Here is a 21,396-nt window from a genome sequence, read left to right on the forward strand (position 1 = left end):
AATAATAATACAATGTGATACAAATAAAAATAAAATCAGCAAGGCTGCCAGGAATAACTAACCCAAACACAGTTAGTGAAACATGAGAAAAAAACAATACAGACCGGCGCCTTAGAGTCCAAATAGTGGGATAAATAACAGTCCAATGGGTGGTTTAGGATATCCAAAAGATGACAATCAAGTCCAGTGGACAGCAGATTCCTCAGCAGCAAACAATGTGTGATATGCAGGGGAGACAAAAGAACAAGATCACACTATGATCTTGTTCTTTTGTCTCCCCTGCATATCACACATTGTTTGCTGCTGAGGAATCTGCTGTCCACTGGACTTGATTGTCATCTTTTGGATATCCTAAACCACCCATTGGACTGTTATTTATCCCACTATTTGGACTCTAAGGCGCCGGTCTGTATTCTTTAGTTGATGTGGTCTACTTAGATTTTGCAAAAGCTTTTGATACGGTTCCACACAAGTTGTTGATGTTCAAAATAAAGCAATTTGGACTCAGTAATAATGTATGCACCTGGATTGAAAACTGGTTAAAGGACAGACAACAGAGGGTTTTCATAAATGGAACTTTTTCAGGTTGGGCTAAAGTCGTGAGTGGAGTACCTGAGGGATCGGTACTGGGACCCCTGCTTTTTAACTTGTTTATTAATGACCTTGAGGCTGGCATCGAGAGCAAAGTCTCCATCTTTGCTGATGATACTAAATTGTGTAAGGTAGTAGAATCAGAGCAGGATGTAATTTCTCTCCAGAAGGAGTTGGAGAGACTGGAAACGTGGGCAGGTAAATGGCAGATGTGGTTTAATAAAGATAAATGTAAGGTTATGCATTTGGCATGCAAGAATAAACTGGTGACTTACACATTAAATGGGGATAAATTGGGGGAATCCTTGATGGAGAAGGATTTAGGAGTGCTTATAGACAGCAGGCTTAGCAATAGTGCAAAAAGTCATGCAGTAGCTGCAAATGCAAACAAGATCTTATCATCTTGCATTCAACGGGTAATGGATGGAAGGGAAGTAAACATAATTACGCCCCTTTACAACGCATTAGTAAGACCACACCTTGAATATGGAGTACAATTTTGGGCGCCACTCCTTAGAAAAGATGTTCTGGAACTAGAGAGTGCAGAGAATAGCCACCAAATTAATAAAGGGACAAACAGAGTAGGGGGAGCGAGGGATAAATAGATACACATATAAACAATTGTGGACGATAGGTTTTACATATAGTGAACCCAGTACAGTGGGGGTGGGATAGTGAAAAATAAATAGAGATAAAGTATATAGTAGATACTTACACGGCCGTGTGTAAGCACAATCCAAAGATGGTATCTTTGTGATAAATGCTGACCCTTCCACAAATGGGTGCAGGGGGGTCGTAGTACTTTAGAATATAAATAAATACTCACATGGCCCAGTGTGAGTAGAGGTGTGGGGCAGATGTCTTTGTGGTTGCATTAGTCCGTGCAGAATAGTTGCGGGCCGGTCACATCAGATTGTGCCCAACAAGGGCTAAGGCCAGTCTGCCCTCCTCAAGTGCTTGTAGTCAAGCAGGTTAACTCCCCAGCGGTATATAGGGATAAGTGAGGCACAGGTTCAGTGATAAAAATTTAACGGGTGTTTATTATCAAAGACAAGTACAAGTATCACACTCACATAACATAAATATTGTCCCCTGGCTTCTCCGTGTGGTCCAACTTCAGCAGTAAACTGCTCCGGCCCCCGCGTCCGAGGTGCAGAGAGCTGGGGCTGGTCTGCCCGGCTGCAGATGCTGCTGGAAAGGATGTCTACGGAAGCCTCCGTGGGACAAAACAGGAACAGGATTTTGAGCAACGCGTTTTGCCGATTGGACGGCTTCCTCAGGCTCATTCAGTGACGTGTGGAGGGTCTGATGAGCTTATATAGACCCTCCTTGCTAATTAATTAAATAGCGGAAAAGGTTTGTGGGGTGAATACAGTTCCCTGCAATAAGTGCCTTATTCTCAATGCAAATTGCAAACTCCCTAGTATGTTCCATAACACACTACCATTATACCAATAAATTCACTAATGCTCATTTCAATCTTGTGCACCCTTGTGTTTGTCAGTGTCTTGGGTATTTTAAAATAACCTTTTGGTCTATGTTTCCTCAATCGTGGGTTAAAAATAGTACTGGCGCCTATTAACAATCTCCTAAAGCATATATCATCTTACATACTTTTTCATAACATTCAATCATTTAGTTTATACACTGAAGTCTAAAAACAACAATCTTTATACAATTCACTTAAATACCTCACACATAATTTATTTCTCTATGTTCTTTAAAAATGATATTAAAACAATGATTAAAATGCAATCTCTACCTCTAGATGCATGTCTAGCTGATAGTGGGGTTAATATGTGTATATTCCCAGGTTTTATTAAATTTAAGAATTTCTCATAAAATCACGATAAAATAATTCAGATTTAATAAAATTTCAATGTACATAAGTATATGTCAAAACATAAAAATGCCATCTTAATGCAAAGAGAAGAAGCGGGGAGAGGGGGAATGGATTGGAGATAAAGCAAAAAGGGGGGGGAGGGAGGGGTAGGGGATGGAGGATGGGGAACAAAGACAAGTATTAGTATTAGTACCCAGTAAAATTTAAGACAAGGTATATTTAGGTTAAGTTGCACTCTAGTAATTGTAAACATGTCTATAAAAACGCTGGGATATCCAAATCTGCATTTAGGCCATTTGGTGTTAGAGTTTTAAGTTGATAGATCCCGAACGTTTCTCGCTGTCTTAAACGCCTGAGTCTATCACCACCTCTCCAATTCTCAGCAACTAGCTCTATTCCCCTATAGAGCAGGCCCGATGGGTCTCCCCTGTGGGCCAAACTGAAGTGTACTGGTACACTGTGAGTTGTGAGGCCTCTTCTAATGTTGCCTATGTGCTCCAGTATGCGGACTCTAAGACTTCTTGAGGTCCGGCCCACATACTGGAGTCCGCACGGGCATTCAAGCAGATACACCATGAAAGAGGTCCTACAATTTATAAAGTGCTTAGTTTTAAAAACCTCTTTCGTAACGTTGGAACTGAAATCTAATGTCTCTTTTCCCGCATGTTTGCAGGCTTTGCAATCAAAACATTTAAAAAAACCTATTGGTTTTGGTAGCCAGCTCTCTTTCTGTGTTTTTACCTCTTTTCTAAATGTGCTGGGCACTAGCTTGTTCTTAATATTGTCCGCTTTTTTAAAAATGACTCTATGTGCCTCCGGTAAATATTCTCTTAGAACTGTGTCTTTGCACAGAACATGCCAGTGTTTTGTTAGAATTCTTTTAATGTTCTTGGCCTCATCATTGAACTTCGTAACAAAGGGTACTACATAGTCTGACTTCTCTTTCTTTTGCTTGGGCACCAACAGTTCGTCCTTACTGAGTTGTGATGCTCTGGTCAAAGAGAATATTTACCGGAGGCACCTAGAGTCATTTTTAAAAAAGCGGACAATATTAAGAACAAGCTAGTGCCCAGCACATTTAGAAAAGAGGTAAAAATTCAGAAAGAGAGCTGGCTACCAAAACCAATAGGTTTTTTTTAAATGTTTTGATTGCAAAGGTTATTTTAAAATACCCAAGACACTGACAAACACAAGGGTGCACAAGATTGAAATGAGCATTAGTGAATTTATTGGTATAATGGTAGTGTGTTACGGAACATACTAGGGAGTTTGCAATTTGCATTGAGAATAAGGCACTTATTGCAGGGAACTGTATTCACCCCACAAACCTTTTCCGCTATTTAATTAATTAGCAAGGAGGGTCTATATAAGCTCATCAGACCCTCCACACGTCACTGAATGAGCCTGAGGAAGCCGTCCAATCGGCGAAACGCGTTGCTCAAAATCCTGTTCCTGTTTTGTTCCACGGAGGCTTCCGTAGACATCCTTTCCAGCAGCATCTGCAGCCGGGCAGACCAGCCCCAGCTCTCTGCACCTCGGACGCGGGGCCAGAGCAGTTTACTGCTGAGGTTGGACCACACGGAGAAGCCAGGGGACAATATTTATGTTATGTGAGTGTGATACTTGTACTTGTCTTTGATAATAAACATCCGTTACATTTTTATCACTGAACCTGTGCCTCACTTATCCCTATATACCGCTGGGGGAGTTAACCTGCTTGACTACAAGCACTTGAGGAGGGCAGACTTAGCCCTTGTTGGGCACAATCTGATGTGACCGGCCTGCAACTATCCTGCACGGACTAATGCAACCACAAAGACATCTGCCCCACACCTCTACTCACACTGGGCCATGTGAGTATTTATTTATATTCTAAAGTACTACGACCCCCCTGCACCCATTTGTGGAAGGGTCAGCATTTATCACAAAGATACCATCTTTGGATTGTGCTTTCACATGGCCGTGTAAGTATCTACTATACTGTATACTTTATCTCTATTTATTTTTCACTATCCCACCCCCACTGTACTGGGTTCACTATATGTAAAACCTATCGTCCACAATTGTTTATATGTGTATCTATTTATCCCTCGCTCCCCCTACTCTGTTTATCTCTACATTTCCATAAGGGCTTTGGATCATCCCTTAATAGGGGTAGAAGCAGAAGGGATCGCAAGACCATCTCTACACTAATAGAGAGAAACCACATTTATTGGTTTCACCGCTCCTCCAAAATATCTGACACTAAAGGTAAGCGCCTGGTTCCTCCATACTGTCTATTCCCTAAATTAATAAAGGGGATGGACAATCTATCTTATGAGGAGAGGCTAGCTAAATTAGATTTATTTACATTAGAAAAGATGCGTCTATATCCGTAACTATACAAATATATCCGGGGACAGTACAAGGAGCTTTCAAATGAACTACTTATCCCAAGGGCAGTACAAAGGTCTCGGGGGCATCCCTGTTTGGAGGAAAGGAGATTTCACCAGCAACAAAGCAATGGGTTATTTACAGTAAGGGCAGTTAAAATGTGGAATTCATTACCCATGGAGACTGATACAATAGATTTGTTCAAAAAAAAGGTTGGACATCTTTTTAGAAAGGAAAGGTATACAGGGATATACCAAATAAGTAAACATGGGAAGAATGTTGATCCAAGGACTAATCCAATTGCCAATTCTTGAAGGAAATTATTTTTCCCCTTAATGGGGTTTTTTGTTTGCCTTCCTCTGGATCAATAAGTAAGCATAGACATAGGATAAAGTATCTGTTGTCTAAATTTAGCATAGGTTGCACTTGATGGACGTATGTCTTTTGTCAACCTCATCTACTATGTAACTATGTAACTATGTAAAACCCCACACACAAACCCCTGCACTTAATATCCCCCTTGCACTTAATATTCCCCAGTCACACTAAATATACCCCTCCTCACACACACATACTCTTACTTCCCTCACACACTCTTAATACTAAGGCCGCGCTTATAGTCCAGGCAACGCGACAAAACAAATGTATTGAATCCATCGTGTGCGTCTATGAATCCGTCGTGTGCGCCTATAGTAGGAGCGATGCGATGGAGCGGCAGCTTGGTCGCGATTGCTGGAAGTCAATGAAAATTTAATTTTTAACGACTGCCGCATGACGTCAGCGGCCACGTGAGTGGTTCAGCCAATGAGTTCGAACCGCTCATGGCCATGCCCCTGCCACGCCCCCTGGTCACCATTTTGTGTCTCTAACACTATAAGCAAGAATCGCTGCTACAACGCGACGGATGATGTCATGCCGCCGCATCGCTGTCGCAAGACTATAAGGGAAGCCTAACCCCACACACACACCCCTAACATCAACACCACCTCCACACACTCTCAATACCACCTCCACACACTCTCAATATCACCCCCCACACACACTTTCTACCCCCCCACACACATTCAATACCACCCCTCCCCCCTCCACATAGAATCAATAACATCCCCTCCTCACTCTCAATCCACCCCTTTCATGCTGCTACCACAGCTTTCTATAGCAGGATGCCACACAAAGGCTAACCTGGCACTCCAATTGGCCCGGCAATCCTCTCAAGAATTTCTGATGCGGTAAAGTGTAATCACATAATTGAAGAGGCAGCACAACTCCTCCCCCCCCACATCAACTCCCCCTTCATGTCCTAATACCTGGTCTGTTGGTCGGCCAGAAAGGTCCAGTGGCTGCATGTTTTACAGCCCTGGTATACATTGTATTTATGGAGCTGAGCAACTCAGCTAGCCCTCTCAAAAATGTGACCTGATTGGTGCATCCAAAAAAAATAATAGTATATATATATATATATATATATATATATATATATATATATATATACATACATATATATATATATATATATATAAAAGGAAAGAGAAAGAAACAGGCGCACACCTAGTGCATTACCATAATAAAAATTGTATTAAAGGAACATAAAATCTATCAAATGCCCACTCACAAAGGTACAGCAATCAATAGCGTGTATGAGATAGGCTCTCATGTGCCAACAACTCAATCATCAGCGTCCGGCTCAGGTCAGTGGCGTCGTCACGTAAACCTCCTTCGTGCAGCTGGAACCGGAAATGGAATCCCTCGCCTTTGGTGTTCAGCGAGACAGGTCCCACCAGGAAACGATGCCTTGAAAGTCCTTAGTGTAGTTGAGTAATGGCCGTGAAAAACGCACACGAGAGCCAACGATCTATATGCAAGCAGCAACAGTGTTCTTGGGCAAATGGCGGCCGCAATCTAACCACGCCCATGAAGAAGTCATCATCGATGACGAAACACGTAGGGCGTGGTTAGATTGCGGCCGCCATTTTCCCACGAACACTGTTGCTGCTTGCATATAGATCTTTGGCTCTCGTGTGCGCTTTTCACGGCCATTACTCAACTACACTAAGGACTTTCAAGGCATCGTTTCCTGGTGGGACCTGTCTCGCTGAACACCAAAGGCGAGGGATTCCATTTCCGGTTCCGGCTGCACGAAGGAGGTTTACGTGACGACGCCACTGACCTGAGCCGGACGCTGATGATTGAGCTGTTGGCACATGAGAGCCTATCTCATACACGCTATTGATTGCTGTACCTTTGTGAGTGGGCATTTGATAGATTTTATGTTCCTTTAATACAATTTTTATTATGGTAATGCACTAGGTGTGCGCCTGTTTCTTTCTCTTTCCTTTTTTCTAGATATCATTAGGGACTGGTGATCCCTTTGAAACGGGCTGCAGGAACCTGGAGTCAATGCCATTGGAACAGGACTTTATGTATTAAAGATTTTTTAATCTTCATTTTTATTTTTTGCCAATTTTTTCTATTTTTTACATATTAAATATATTTTTTAGATTTTTATCCACTTATTTTTTTATAGGGTCACCCACCTCTCTGCTGCAGGAACCAGCCGGTTCTTAGCCCTTGCATTACTAGGGTCTATGTTAACAGCACCTATATCGGGAAGCCGACACTATGACCTCTACTATGCTCATTTATTATCAATGTTAATCGCGCTTTGCTCACGGTGCACTGGTACAACACTAACCATCTGTGAAGGCTCTCTCTAGTGCTCCACCTATGCCAGAATTATTATTTATGGATGCGAATCTCACTACGTCTATACTGCACCTGTTTGCCCTAAACACTCCCTGTGCAAGGGCTATGAGGGTTCACATTATATACTAAGTATCTCCTGTATTGGAGACCAGTTGTATATCACTTCTGGGGTTTGTACCACTATCTCCTGTTTTTACCTTACATTAGCCAGAGTATATACTAGTACATATCAGGTTGTCACTTTATGTATGATTACCCTACTGTGAGGGTTACCGTATTTACCTTATTGTGCACAATATATTATCCTCTGTAGGCTTATTGGTGTAAGGGGAGAAACAATTCCAAGTGTTTCTCTCTAGTGGTATCCTCATAACCTTACATCTTGCAAAGCAGTCAATAAAAGGTTACCTCTGATTTCAATAGGACCATTTACTATAGGTAGTCACATAGATTGGATCTAACTTCGCTACCCTTGCCAAGGATCATTAACATATTTACCAAAAGTCTAAGATTACAGCGCGTTTACAAATTATACGCTCTGATATATTTTACTGGTACCAGACTTTATCTACACAGTGGTCCCACCACGGCCCCATTCCTATATCTATAGGCAGCTACAGTATATTAATAGCACAAGATCCTGAACATCAATCAAGGATCTCCATATGTAAAATCAACCTAACTACCCAGAGTTACGTTACCAATGACAGTCACGTGCTGTTTGACACACATTTTATTTTAAACCCCCTTTTTTTATTCATTGGTTAATAATAAAGTATTTTAACACATTCATTATACATTTAGTTGTGACGGAGTGCTTGTTTACTAGGTTTCCTTTATATGATACATTCTTGTTCCTACCTAGTCAGCACCTCACCTTGGTTCATCGATCAGCTGTGCAGGTGTTCTCTTACGTGTAGTCCTCTGAGATGGAAACAGATGTGCTGAAAAATGTAATACTTTATTTTCAGTAATATACTATACGGTCACAGATTGCTTTAAAATCAGAACCTATTGATATGCTATATACAGTACATAAGTACCTTTTTTCTATAATACAAATCCTGGTTTGCCAATGTAATAGTACTGATGTATACATTTTAGATAGTAACGGGAAAACTGTATACTTCTGTATTATGTTGTTACTTCTTTTGCTAAAGTGTTTATTTTGCAGGAAACTTCTGGGGATAACTTTCCATTAACTAAAGATCATGAACGAAATGAAGAAGACTTGAAAAGCAATGCATGGTATAATTAAACTATATTTGATTCATATATAGGATTATAGAGATGTGCGAATCTCAAATAAAAAAGTAAACTGTGGTGCATTTCTCCTATATTTTCAATGATAGCAATATCTTTGTGACAAGTCACATCTCTAAAAAAAAAATCTCCAATAATGCCAGAATTCTACCAGTTTTTGCGTGATTTTTGCAAACATTTCAGGATATAAACGGCCATGTGACCTCAAAACTTACTTTTTATTATTTCGAAAAAAAATTGTGAACTTTGCCAATTGTACAGCAGCTAAATTTTGCCTAGTTGGTGAACTCCAGTGAAAATGTGGCACAGCTCTATACAGTATACAGGCATACCCCGCTTTAAGTACACTCACTTTAAGTACACTCGCGAGTAAGTACATATCGCTCAGTAGCCAAACGGCAGCTCACGCATGCGCCTGTCAGCACGTCCTAAACAGCAATACCGGCTCCCTACCTGTACCAAAGCTGTGCGCAAGTGGGGAGACTATAGAGCCTGTTACAAATGCGTTATTTACATCAGTTATGCACGTATATGACAATTGCAGTACAGTACATGCATCAATAAGTGGAAAAAGGTAGTGCTTCACTTTAAGTACATTTTCGCTTTACATACACTACCGACACACTTTATTAAAGTGTGGCCGGTTCCGCAAGCCGGGAGATTTCCCGGCTTGCTAGTGGCCGCCCCTCGGCGTGCCGCGCGTCACCGACGCGTGGTCACGCGTCATCGGGAGCCTGCGCCCCCTGCACGCGCGTCCAGGGCTCCCCGAGGGAGGCCTGGTGTCCCGCGATCGCGGGACGGCGGCAGGGGGTTCCGGGTGACCCGGCTGACCCAGCAGCGGTAGGGAGAGCGCCCCGATCGGAGGGCGCTCTTCCGCTGCTTCGGTGCGCGCCCGTCACCCTCCGGCGCGCGCCAGGATACTGCTGCGGCCAAGAACGGGCAAATGCTCGAATAAACTTGGCCGCAGCAGTACATGCTCCGGTCCCATTGCGTACGTTAATGCGGGGTATGCCTGTACAGTAGTATGCCTCTAATACATTGTATGGCTAATCAAAAAGAAATGTGGAAGATGTGTTATGATTCGAACAGAGTAATATTTTTTATATACTGTAACATTAACCTATTTAAGAATCATTTTGTTTTTTTAGAATGAAGCCATATTTACTAAATGGTACTAGTAATACCATCAGAGCCATACAATGTTTCATGGCGTATCTACTCGATTGACCTTTTAAAGCTGCAGTTCCACCAACTGCCAATGTAAAATATTAACATTGCAGTTTTATAGCTGAAATATGCATACAAATATAATACACATATTAAATATATAGCACTGAGTTCTAGGAAACAAAACTAAAAATAGGGCTATGTGCTCACTATCAAGGTAGATAATGTATGGGGACTACACAGTTAATGAACATTTAATTGTAGGCACATATTTTATTCCCCTTAGGGTTTTAACCTTTTGAGAATCCCAAATTGAACAGGTTATAAAAAAAAATAAAAAAATCGATATTCACAAAAATCAAAGAAATAATCATGAAATATTATACGTCCTGTGCAAGTGTCCCATCACATTTCCATGCACAGCACATCACCTATAGAAAGTTTCCTCATACAGGCATAGCAGCCGTTATTACTCCCGCTGGCACATTGCACCAGAACACACACAATGCGCCAGCAGGAGCAGACACCATTTAAAAGGATTAACTACTCGTGATAAAAAGGCTACCGGGCGATTGCACTGGCTGGTGCATACCACAATTGCTGCATCTGTAATATGATAACTAATATTTAATTGGCATTGTTTTATTATAACCAATACATATAAATGTTGTTGGACATTACATAAACAAAGGGTTAATTAATCCTGGCTAGAAAAGTGTTGAAAAAACTAAAATATATATTGAAGACATGCTCTTGAGAAAAATGTATTGCATCTGTTATTCAGACTTTGATTCGATTTGATTCGCTAATCTCTGGTACAGGATAACGTACTGCAATCCCACTTCAACTGCCATTCAAGTCACAGGCTATTATTGCAGGATAACAGTGCGTTAACCATAATGGAGGATAGTGAATCTCCCACTTTGAGCCTCCAGTTGCTCTGTGTAAATATCATGACTTCAGAATTATAATAATGGTTATTATACCAAGTAATAATATTAAATGTGTAAAATATACAATTACAGTATATTGTAGTATCTATGCTATCAATGATTATTTTAAATGCAGAATATAGCCCAACATTTTGAAACTCCTCTAAACTCCTACACTAAATGGCCAAATACAAAAGAGATCGACAGACAAAAGTACACAAATGCATAGAGGACAAATGAAACATAATTACACAGGCTTAGCTGTAAAAATTATTCAGTGCAAGGATTGACTTTTTCTTTTATCTCCATAATTATGCAGTGTGCATATTTAAATTTCACATTTTTCCTCATTTTTAATTCTCTACATTGTTAAATTCTAAGGTGCTATGTATATAATAATCAGAATGTGACTATATATTTATAAATAGCTATTAACACTAATAATAAAAATAATATATATATATCACCAGATATATACAATCCTACCTAACTATCATGTTTTTGTAATCTGTAATATCATTTTGATTTTCAATAACAGCACATTAGATGATTCTCCAAGCAAAACTCCTCCAAAACATGCATCTGTACATGTGGACCTGACTTCAGAGGAATCTGTATATTCAACAGTGGAGGAATGTACCAGCAAGATTGGAGTGAATAAAACTAAGGACCTGAAAAGTCAATCATTCCCATCATCCAGCACCCAAAATAAAAATGTCAGCCATAAAATGGAAGGACCAATATATGAAAATACCAATGATAGTTTATCAATTTCACCCTATGCATGCTTTTATGGACCATCAACAGTGACAAGTAAACTAGGATGGTTAGATAAACTTTCGCCTCATCGGTGAGTTTAAACAGTTGTCAGATTTTGACTGTATTAGTATTTTGTTCATATTATTTTTTACTTAAGCAGATGGGATCATGTAAAAATGTTGTAATTATTTCACATGTCTGTAATATCTTAATGAGCACATTTGTTTCTTTTTGCTATATTAAATAAGCTATTTCCAATTTTTTTATTTTTTTTAACTGGGTTTTCCTGGGAGCTGAACTAATTTATTTCTTGCTCTTCAGACCCCTGGATCTCAAAATATTTAGCTCTTTGTGCCAGTGTTTCTGGTTCCTTTTGGCAAAACACAGATCATGACATCGTGGCTCGCTATTCGCTGACCCACGTGGCAGACTTCAATCTTACCTCAATTTTACTGGCACATAAGAGGCAAATATCTCAGAAACTGAAGCTACCAATAGCACAGTTCAGCCACAGGGAACACTTTTATCAGTATGTGCTAGAAAAAGAAATATCATATATACAGCTCAACCCCGTTATAACGAGATCCATTACAACGCGAATCCGCTTATAACGCATGGCTCCCAATTTTTGTATTTATGAATATTTTGCAACACGATTATTGGTATCTTAAATACTTTATTGTACAATGCATACAATTCTACATTATTTCTAACGCGATCCGCTTATAGCGAAATGTGATTCTTTGGACCCCAAGCACAGTGTTATAAGGGGATTAAGCTGTACAGTATGTATATATACAGTACCTAGATCAAGTTAATCTAGGTCATATTGATTCTTGTCTATATATGTATGTAGCCATGCCGTAAAATGGCATACAGTTTTCTCTCATGCTGGCAGTAAGCCTGGTAAGTTACAGGGTTGCCAGCATCAATCATGGAGGTTTGCCCTCACACCCTGGTGAGGTGTCATATGTATACAAGGGGACTGGTAACATACTCTCCAGCAGAAGGCACCACCAAGAAGGAGTTCCTCATCAGAACCATCTCCTTGCAGATGCAGAGATCCTGATGAGGTGGAGGCGCTGCACTGTATGTAGGTAGGACTCTAGCACACTACCTCAGCTGCCTGTCTGGGTTGACATTCCCCATACACCATCATGCGGGAGACTCAGGAGTCCTGTTGCCAACAGGTGCACCACCAGACACGACCATGTAATGGGGACTGGTTAGACCACAGGGGCCAATGTGAGATTGGGTGGGTCAGGCCAGTCAGAAAATCCGTTACATTTGGAGGCGATGCTGAGATACCTGTCAACCGTACAGGCTTTTGCTAGGCACACTGGGAAACAGGAGAGTGTATGCTGCCAGTCAGAGCTGTGTTGGGACGGAACCTAGCGGTAGTCTGGGAGGCTGATGGAGATGTCAGACCGCAGGGACGACCTGGGAGCCTGGAAGGAGTTAGTGGATCTGGAGACAGGGCTATAGCTGTCCTAGTCACCTTGAGGTAGTGCTAGTTGGTAGGATGCCTACAGGGATAGCCTGTTAACAAGGTCCGGAATCCTTGAGAGGGTCTGTGCTAGACTGACCAACAGTAGGTAGACGCCCCAGTACTGCATGGAGATGCCAGAGTATTCTAACCCATTCCAGACCACTTACCGCAGGAAGCACAGACTGGAGAGAGGAGAGACACAGCATACACAGAGAGAGTGAGCCTAGCCTGAGGTAGTGCAACATAGTTAGACCTACATTAGGTACACAAGGTGGGGCATCGGGCAATCTTATTGTATCGGTATGGCAGCTGCCCCGCAGAGAGGAGCTCCATGTACAATAACAGTAAAAACAGCAACCAAATGGTGACCGCAAGAATGGAGGATCCGCGCGGCGTGGAAGGTCCAAGATGGCGGACGGAGGCAGATGGAGACAGCGCACGTGGTGTGCGTCCCACGGAAGAGCAAGCTACTGGAGTAACTTTGACTAGCCTGCTGTGGAGTGGCGGGAAAGTGGTGGCCGCACCGTTTTGGTCCTGCCTAGGACCGCGGGGTATTACCCCTGAGGACAGTATGGAGGACATTGTGGTGGTGTGTGGAAGTGAAGGAACTATGTGCCAGCAGGTAGAACAATCTACCTCAATTGCGATTGTGAACGGCCGGGCCAACCAAGATGGCGGCTCCCGCTTCCCTGGGAGACCGCGTGGGCCGATTGCAGAAAATGCTTCAAATGCAAAGCTTGCAGAGAGTTGGCCGGGAGTGGCGCCAAAAGGAAAACCCCACCCTGATGGGAGGTATGGCGTGAAATCTGCGGCCGCGCCCTCATGGACAGTGACGAGCTCAGCCTCAGTGCTGGGTTATCCTATCAACTTGTGGGACCCTCCCCTAATTTCAAACAGGGGGAGTGGTTTCCAGCTGTGTCAGATGAGGGTGGAGCTGGAAGAAGGAGGTGTTACCCTACCAGCCCCTGCCTTTCAGTCACGAGGAGCTGAGCTATTGGGAAGACCACTGCAGAAGGTGTCTCCTGTGGTTAAGATGGCCAGCAAAATCGATGAGGATTCCGGCATCTCTGCCCTCCCTTATTCGGCTCCAGGAGGCTTCCTGGTGCTAAAGGCAGGCGGCAAGGAGACGGTGACGTGCCTGTGCATGCAGTGTCGGCTACCGGGTGGTACCGTCAGTACCACGTCCCGATGCCCTCAATGCGGCATCCACTATCTGTGGCCAGTGCAGCCCTTCATACCAGGGCAGGCCGTGGAGGTGGGAGCAGACACAGCTTAAGCCCTGCCCCAGTCAAAGTGGAGCCTGTGGACCACGGAGCATGGGGGTCGCTCTTTATGACAACTACGGAGCAAGAAGAAAAAGGGACTTGTACGCAGGGTGAGAGCGGAGAACCTAATCGGCGGTCCCTGATGGGAGTGCCACTCCCTGAGTTGGAGTTCGACTCCTCAGACGAGGAGCAAGCGACCCCGACCCTGGTGGTGACGCGCCAACCTGTAGACCACTACAGCGGTGCTGTAAGAGAAACGGCACTCACCTGTGTCGCAACTGAGCGGAGTCGCATGTCGCCTGTGCAGAGGACGGAGTCCCACGGCCGTGGTGACTGGCGGAACCAACGGTGGAGGAAGAACCATCCCGAGCCGACGGAGCGATAAGAGACGTCCTTGCCCTTCTCAGGCACCGGCAGTGGCAGCGGCGGAGGAAGGCCTAGGCCAGGCCCGAGCAGAGCAATGAGAGGAACCATCACTTCCGGATGTCGTCGTGGAGGAAGAGGTTCCGGTTGGGAACCCAACACAAGATGGAGACGAGTCCCGCGAGATCGATGACCTCACTTCCGGTGGGCACAGCGGAGCCGGATGGAAGATGGCAGCGTCCTCACAACTGAGCAGCGGTACCCGGTCGCCTGGATCCGGGAAGAGCTGGCAGGCCCAGCGGATGCATGGGAACAGTGAGACAGGAGAACCGGAGGGCCAGTCCGATGGCACTGGACAAGTTAGCGGCGAAGTGCGGGTCGTTGCCCTGCAGATGCAGATAGCCCTTCCCTATGCCCAGCCCCTGGCTGTAGCTAAAGTCCCTATCCCCCTCACCTTTTCCCACGGGTCATCCTCGAGCCAAGGGTGGTCTGGTTAGTCCCGAGTCACCTCCGATGAAAGGACTGGGGAAAGCTTGGACTTTGCTGAATGCTTCACATCTGATGATGGATCTGGAGGGGGGAGGTACACACGACAGGTGTCTGTCTCCAGTGAGTGCCCCAGTAGTGTCCGGGTTAGTGTCACCAGTAGGCCAAAACAGTTGGGGTCCAAATCTAGATCCACTGGCACCTCGGGGATATCCTCTGGTGTGGAGGTGGAGGAAAGTGAGGGTTCCGTGGTGGCCCCTGAGGATGCTAGAGAGACCAGGTGATGGGCGCCCAAGTTCGAGGGATATGAGGCCTGGCTCGACCGCACCAGGTTTGTCCTCCGACAAGGGAATTTACGGAGGAAGGCCGTCTGGAGGAGCTGAGACTGCGATTGTATGACATCGGGTCAGGGGCGGTGGATCCAAAGGGATCAAGTAGGTTGAGGGATCCTGTAGAGCCAGACGAGCCCTTGTCATGGGTGCTGCCAGGAAGGGCAGGCAGCGCTAGACTCATTCGGACAAACCAGGCCGAAAGGGCCATAGTGACCCGTTACAAAAACTCCCACGGGTTGGAGTACCCCTATGTCCCTGAACCCCTCATGCAAGAAATAGAGGACCAGAGGGATGGGTGGCTAAGGGAGACCCTAGAGATGTATATTGTCAACAAAGGTGGCGGATGCACTGGGCGCCGGGCAGAAGAGAGGATTTCACAACTCATGGGAGTATGGAGCATAGGGCGCAGTATATACATGCATAAAGTATTGTATAGATCAGAGAGTGGGTTACCCTGGGAGTACAGCGTGACTGTAACAGACATGGCTGGCCGGGAAGTAAAGAAGCCAGACCACAGCCACTATTATTAAGTAGGTAGGATAGTGGGGTCTGCTTAGGTACAGTGGCATCTGCTGGTCAGTGAGCATTGTAGAGTCAAAATATCATGAAAACTGTATGATATAAATTTGTTGTGCATAATTATGTGTTATGTTTTGCAGTGCTTACTGGAAGAAGGTACACCAAATTTAGGTCCCAGACGGTTCGTTGGGATTCACCAGGGGGAGAATGTAGCCATGCTGTAAAATGGCATACAGTTTTCTCTCGTGCTGGCAGTAAGCCTGGTAAGTTACAGGTTTGCCAGCATCAATCATGGAGATTTGCCCTCACACCCTGGTGAGGTGTCATATGTATTCAAGGGGAGTGGTAACATGCTCTGAGTCCACCGTTAGTGACATCAGAGATGTGCCTGTTCCTGAGGTATATAAGGCACAGCACTGCCCAAAGTTAGTGTGTCAAGAGTGTTCTACAAGGCTGAGTTCTGAGCAGAAGGCCAAGGTGTCCACTAGTGAGTTAACTAGTGACACAGTTCTAACTCAAGGGCCAGCAGCAGCAAGGCTGGCCGGGCCTACACTGTGTCCAGGGACCTGGCACAGGTGGTGATCTCCCTGAGGGGAGAGGTGATCCAACTCCATTTGGAGGGCAGACCTTTGGAAGGGAAAGCACAGACAATGATCGGCTAAGCTGCTAGCTGTGAGGGGCAGCATGCCCATACCAACATCAATAAAGATGCCCTGTTTCAAGACAACCCCACCGTGTGAGACTGAAGTTACTCTCCAGCGGAAGGCACCACCATGAAGGAGATCCTCATCAGAACCATCTCCTTGCGGATGCAGAGATCCTGATGAGGTGGAGGCGCTGCACTGTATGTAGGTAGGACTCTAGCACACTACCTCAGCTGCCTGTCTGGGTTGACATTCCCCATACACCATCATGCGGGAGACTCAGGTGTCCTGTTGCCAACATGTGCACCACCAGACACGACCATGTAATTGGGACTGGTTAGACCACAGGGGCCAATGTGAGATTGGGTGGGTCAGGCCAGTCAGAAAATCCGTTACATGTATATATATATATATATATATATATATATATATATATATATATATATATATATATATATACACACATACATATATCTATACACATACATAGGCAAGAATCAATATGATCTACATTAACTCGACTGAAATATTTACTTGAACATTGAAGACTGTAGAAAGGAAGTTTACATTGTCATGGCTCCTCTACTATGTTAATGCTGGATCTTGAAAAAAAAAAATCTGTTGCCAGGTAATGAAGGAAACACCTCCAATGCAGTTACCTATATTGAGTGTGAATGAAAACATAGATGGACAAATCTGATTCCAATGGCGGTGGGGCTGTCACATCCTTTACATAATAATGAGTACTTTATCATTTTCCTGGCCGTTGATCAGATGCAATTTTCTAACATCATCTTATGACAGATGCAATTCCCTAGAGAACCATAATCAATTAAGGGCACTGTTAAGTTGACAAGGTCAAGTCTCGTCTTGAGTTGCAGAAAAAAAACCTGTAAAGTTTGCCCAAATAAATTTCCGGCGGCATATGACCCTGGTGCGCAAGCATCATGACCAATGTGCAGATCACCTATCACGTAGTTTTAAAAAAAAGTTAATCTAATGAAACTTGTTGAAAATGGTGACATGCCAATTCTGCAAAAATTGCCTTTCTTAAATGGGCAATATTTTGTAATTTCTTTTATGAATAAAAAACATCAAAAAGTTTTGCATCTGTGTTAAATTAATTTTTTTAGTTGCCTTGGAAATATATGTATACATTTTAAATTGAAACTTGGGAGTTGTTTTGCCTCTAATTTTTACCATTCAAATTTTCTGACTGTATGTGAAGTAAACACCAAAACCCTTGTTCAGTTTTCTGAAGTCCTGTTCTTGGCTGTCAAGATTTCCTCCCTGTAGAGTTGTAGGGCACCCCAAAGAGTCAAGTTTAGGCTCAGAGTTGTTAGCAACTGGAATCTCACATGAGTCCAACGGCCATCTTATCTTAGGATATATAAACTCCACCAAGCCTGCTACTGCACAGGTAGTTGTCAACATTTTTGTTCCAGAGCAGCAGTCTTGCTATTCTCTTACTCCCTGCTGTTTTGTATTTCCCTGGCTATCACTACTTGTATCTAGCTCTGCAGACTTTTCAGGTACCTTTTTGTTTTGCCTTGTATTTCCCTTTGCACTTCTTGCCCCCTGCTATTTTGTCTTTACTTGGCTACCAATTGCTTTTGCATGTAGTTCTTCAGTCTTTGCAGACACCTTTTTGTTTTGCCTTGCTTTCCCCTTGTACTCTTAGTATCCTGCTCTTTTACAGTATTTTCCCCTGGTTATTATTGCTTTTTCATGCAGCTCTGATGACCTTGCAGATACCCTTTGGTTTTACCTTGCATTTCCTTTGTAATTCTTGTCCCCTGCTCTTTACATTTTCCATGGCTACAGTACCATTGCTTTTGCATGTAGCTCTTCTGACTTTCAGATACCTTTCTTTCTTTTTTTTTTGCCTTTTGTGTTATTACCTTGTGATTCCATGTTACCTCTGAGGGTTCCACATCCCTGAAAGATTGACAAGCCAAAGTAATCAGTTCCTCCTACATTGATCCCACCAGAATATTGCTGGCTAATCTAGTCAAAACCTTGTGAGACATGCGGGGTGAATTGTCAGTGGCAAAAGTAGCTTCTGTATAGATTGGGTTAACTGCTAGATTGGAAGTTTGCAGGCTCAAGTAACACCATTATCTATTGGAAGGGTGCCATAGACTGTTCCTACTTCCCCCTCATTTATTCCATGGGGGCCCCTGGCCCTCAAGCACCCAGGGAGGCACAACCCATTTCGCATTGCTGTCTCCATGCTATTCCTTTACCGTTACCAGAAAGGTATTTTGGGAATCACCAGAAGTTTCAGATTTTGTTGACCCAGTTAACTTCATTTGTTAGGCAGGCCTATGTCTTTTCCTGAACCCCAATCAATAGTAGTCTTTATTATATCTTATTTGGGAGGGGATGCGGCCACATGGGCTAACCAGTTAGTGAATTTAGACTTCCTACTGCTATCTAATTTACTGTAGATCAGTTTAAAGCCGAGCTCAAATGAATATTTGATAGATGAGCTATCACACAATCAGGGGATTAGTATCTGCTAGAGCATAGACAGGGCAACGAAGATATTTTAGCATATCTTACCCAGTTCAACTGACTAGTGCATGGACCCAATTGACCTTAAGTTAAAATGGCTTTGCTGTTTTAAAGAGGTCTGAGAGATAATATTAAAAATATTTTGGCTCAGGTTGATCTGAAACACACTACATACTAAAAGTTAGTGGACTTGGTTCTTCAATTGGAACACTGCTTAACAGAACATAAGAGACAAAAACATAGGAATCATTCCAAACCTATTTATGACGTGTAGATACAGTCCAACATTAGAAAACAATGTTGGTCGACTAAAGCAACCCTCACCTAAACCCATGTAGATAGGGGGAATGCAGGGACCCCTGTATAAGCATGAAATGGAAAGAAGGTGGAATCTATATTTGTTTTTTATATTAAACAAGTCATGTGAATATCCAACGAAACTCAAGAATTTGCTCCAGAGCGCCAACTTGACTATAGAGGGAGTTGACCTGCCGAGTATTAAGAAACCAAGGACTACACTTTGTTCTGCTAACACAATACAGACAGCCATCACACTTGAGCCTTCAAGCTATTATAGAGTATGAAGAGATGACGTTTCCATTTTCCTAGATTCAACAGTGACCAGGAACTTTTTGGACTTATCCCTCACTATAAGGATAACAAAAACATTGCAAGAAACAGGAAGAAATTGTCAGAGCAGTGAATGGGTCAGTCTTATCTTCACATTCTCTGAAATGGCATACTCCTCCATTGAAATTTACCTGCAGTAACGGACCTTTGGGAATCCTGCAGTTTGACCTCAATGATGAGCCTCCATTCCATGTTATCCTAGGAATGCACTGGTTGACTGGTTGACTGAAGATAATCCAACCATTCACTGGGAGGCACATTCTGTGAAGTTGTCATTCCATGTTTATATACTACTGCCATGCCCAGTAGCACTCATTTTTGACATTTATATACATATATATATATATTGTGATAACTTTTTGGGCTTGAATGAGCTTACTGGGTATCTGTGTGTTTGTTAACTTTGTCCAGCTGGTTCTCAGCTGTTTGGGAGGTTGGCCCCTCCCAGGTTTAAAGCTTGTCCCATCCCACTTTGCATATGCACAGGTCTTTGCATGCAGCTGATTGCGACGGATTTAATACAGAGTATTCTTCCTGTTATTGTCCAGCTAAATAAGAATTTCAATCAGATTTAGAACTATGCAGCTGATTATGACTGATCAATTATGATCATTCTTACTAGTATTGTACAGGTTATTAAGAATTTTAATCAGTGTTAGGACCTGTGAATTATGGTCATGCCTTGGAATGGCTCACAGGCATACAATGCTTTGGCCAAAGTGTTAAAATAAATGACTCTTTTATTCAAGATATATATAGGTATTTCACTGTGTATTTTTGCCATTGGATGTAGCACTGGGCTCTGTTTGTGTTTGTTTGTAGTATATATTGCCATGCCCAGTAGTTGTAAAGAAATTTTTGGCCAAGTGAAAGACGAATCCCTGCCCCTCCCGCCACCCTTTTGATTGCAGATAGATTTGGAAACTGATGCTAATATCCCTTGCAGCAGAAACATAAATTCTGTTCTAGCAACATTTGGCCATTGCTTTCAATCTAAATCTACAGAAGCTTCACCTTTGTTTTTCGTATCCCCCAAAAAACGGGGAACTGAGAACTTGCATTGATTATCGAGCGTTAAACAAGGTAAGCATTAAGAACCGATATCGACTGCATTTATTTCCAGTCCTTTTGGATCAAGGGAAGACGGCTTTGATTTTCTCTAAAATGGATCTCCATGGGACATATCATCTGGTGCGGGTGCGTGAAGGAGACAAGTGGAAAATGGATTTCCATACTAAATTTGTAATCTGAGCATCAAGTGATACCATTCAACCTATGCAATGCACCCGCTTCCTTTAAATAAATTTTTTAAGTGAAGTATTGCGAGAGTTCATCGTTATCTGTGTCATAGTATACATCGATGACATCTTAATCTTCTTTTCCTCATCTTTGGATGAACATGTACACCATGTAAAGGCAGTTTTAAACATACAGTAAACTATTTGTAAAACAAATACTGTAAATATTACCTGTGCTCTTCTCTTTGTAAAGTAAAAGGATTGGACTTACATTTATGGAAA

At 43.0% G+C, this 21,396-nt stretch overlaps 1 protein-coding gene across 2 annotated transcripts in view; it reads left to right on the forward strand.

The window, feature by feature from the left end:
• The window catches only part of ARAP2 (ArfGAP with RhoGAP domain, ankyrin repeat and PH domain 2), a 406,381-nt gene that overhangs the window by 23,671 nt on the left and 361,314 nt on the right, over positions 1 to 21,396 (forward strand). For both annotated transcript variants that reach the window (XM_075568062.1, XM_075568070.1), the window contains exons 5-6: positions 8,685 to 8,758; positions 11,411 to 11,722. In XM_075568062.1, coding sequence (XP_075424177.1) covers positions 8,685 to 8,758; positions 11,411 to 11,722 — 386 coding nt within the window. The remainder of the gene's footprint in view (positions 1 to 8,684; positions 8,759 to 11,410; positions 11,723 to 21,396) is intronic.

This window comes from Ascaphus truei, chromosome 1 (genome assembly GCF_040206685.1).
Source record: "Ascaphus truei isolate aAscTru1 chromosome 1, aAscTru1.hap1, whole genome shotgun sequence".
In the NCBI taxonomy this organism is placed as follows: Eukaryota; Metazoa; Chordata; class Amphibia; order Anura; family Ascaphidae; genus Ascaphus; species Ascaphus truei.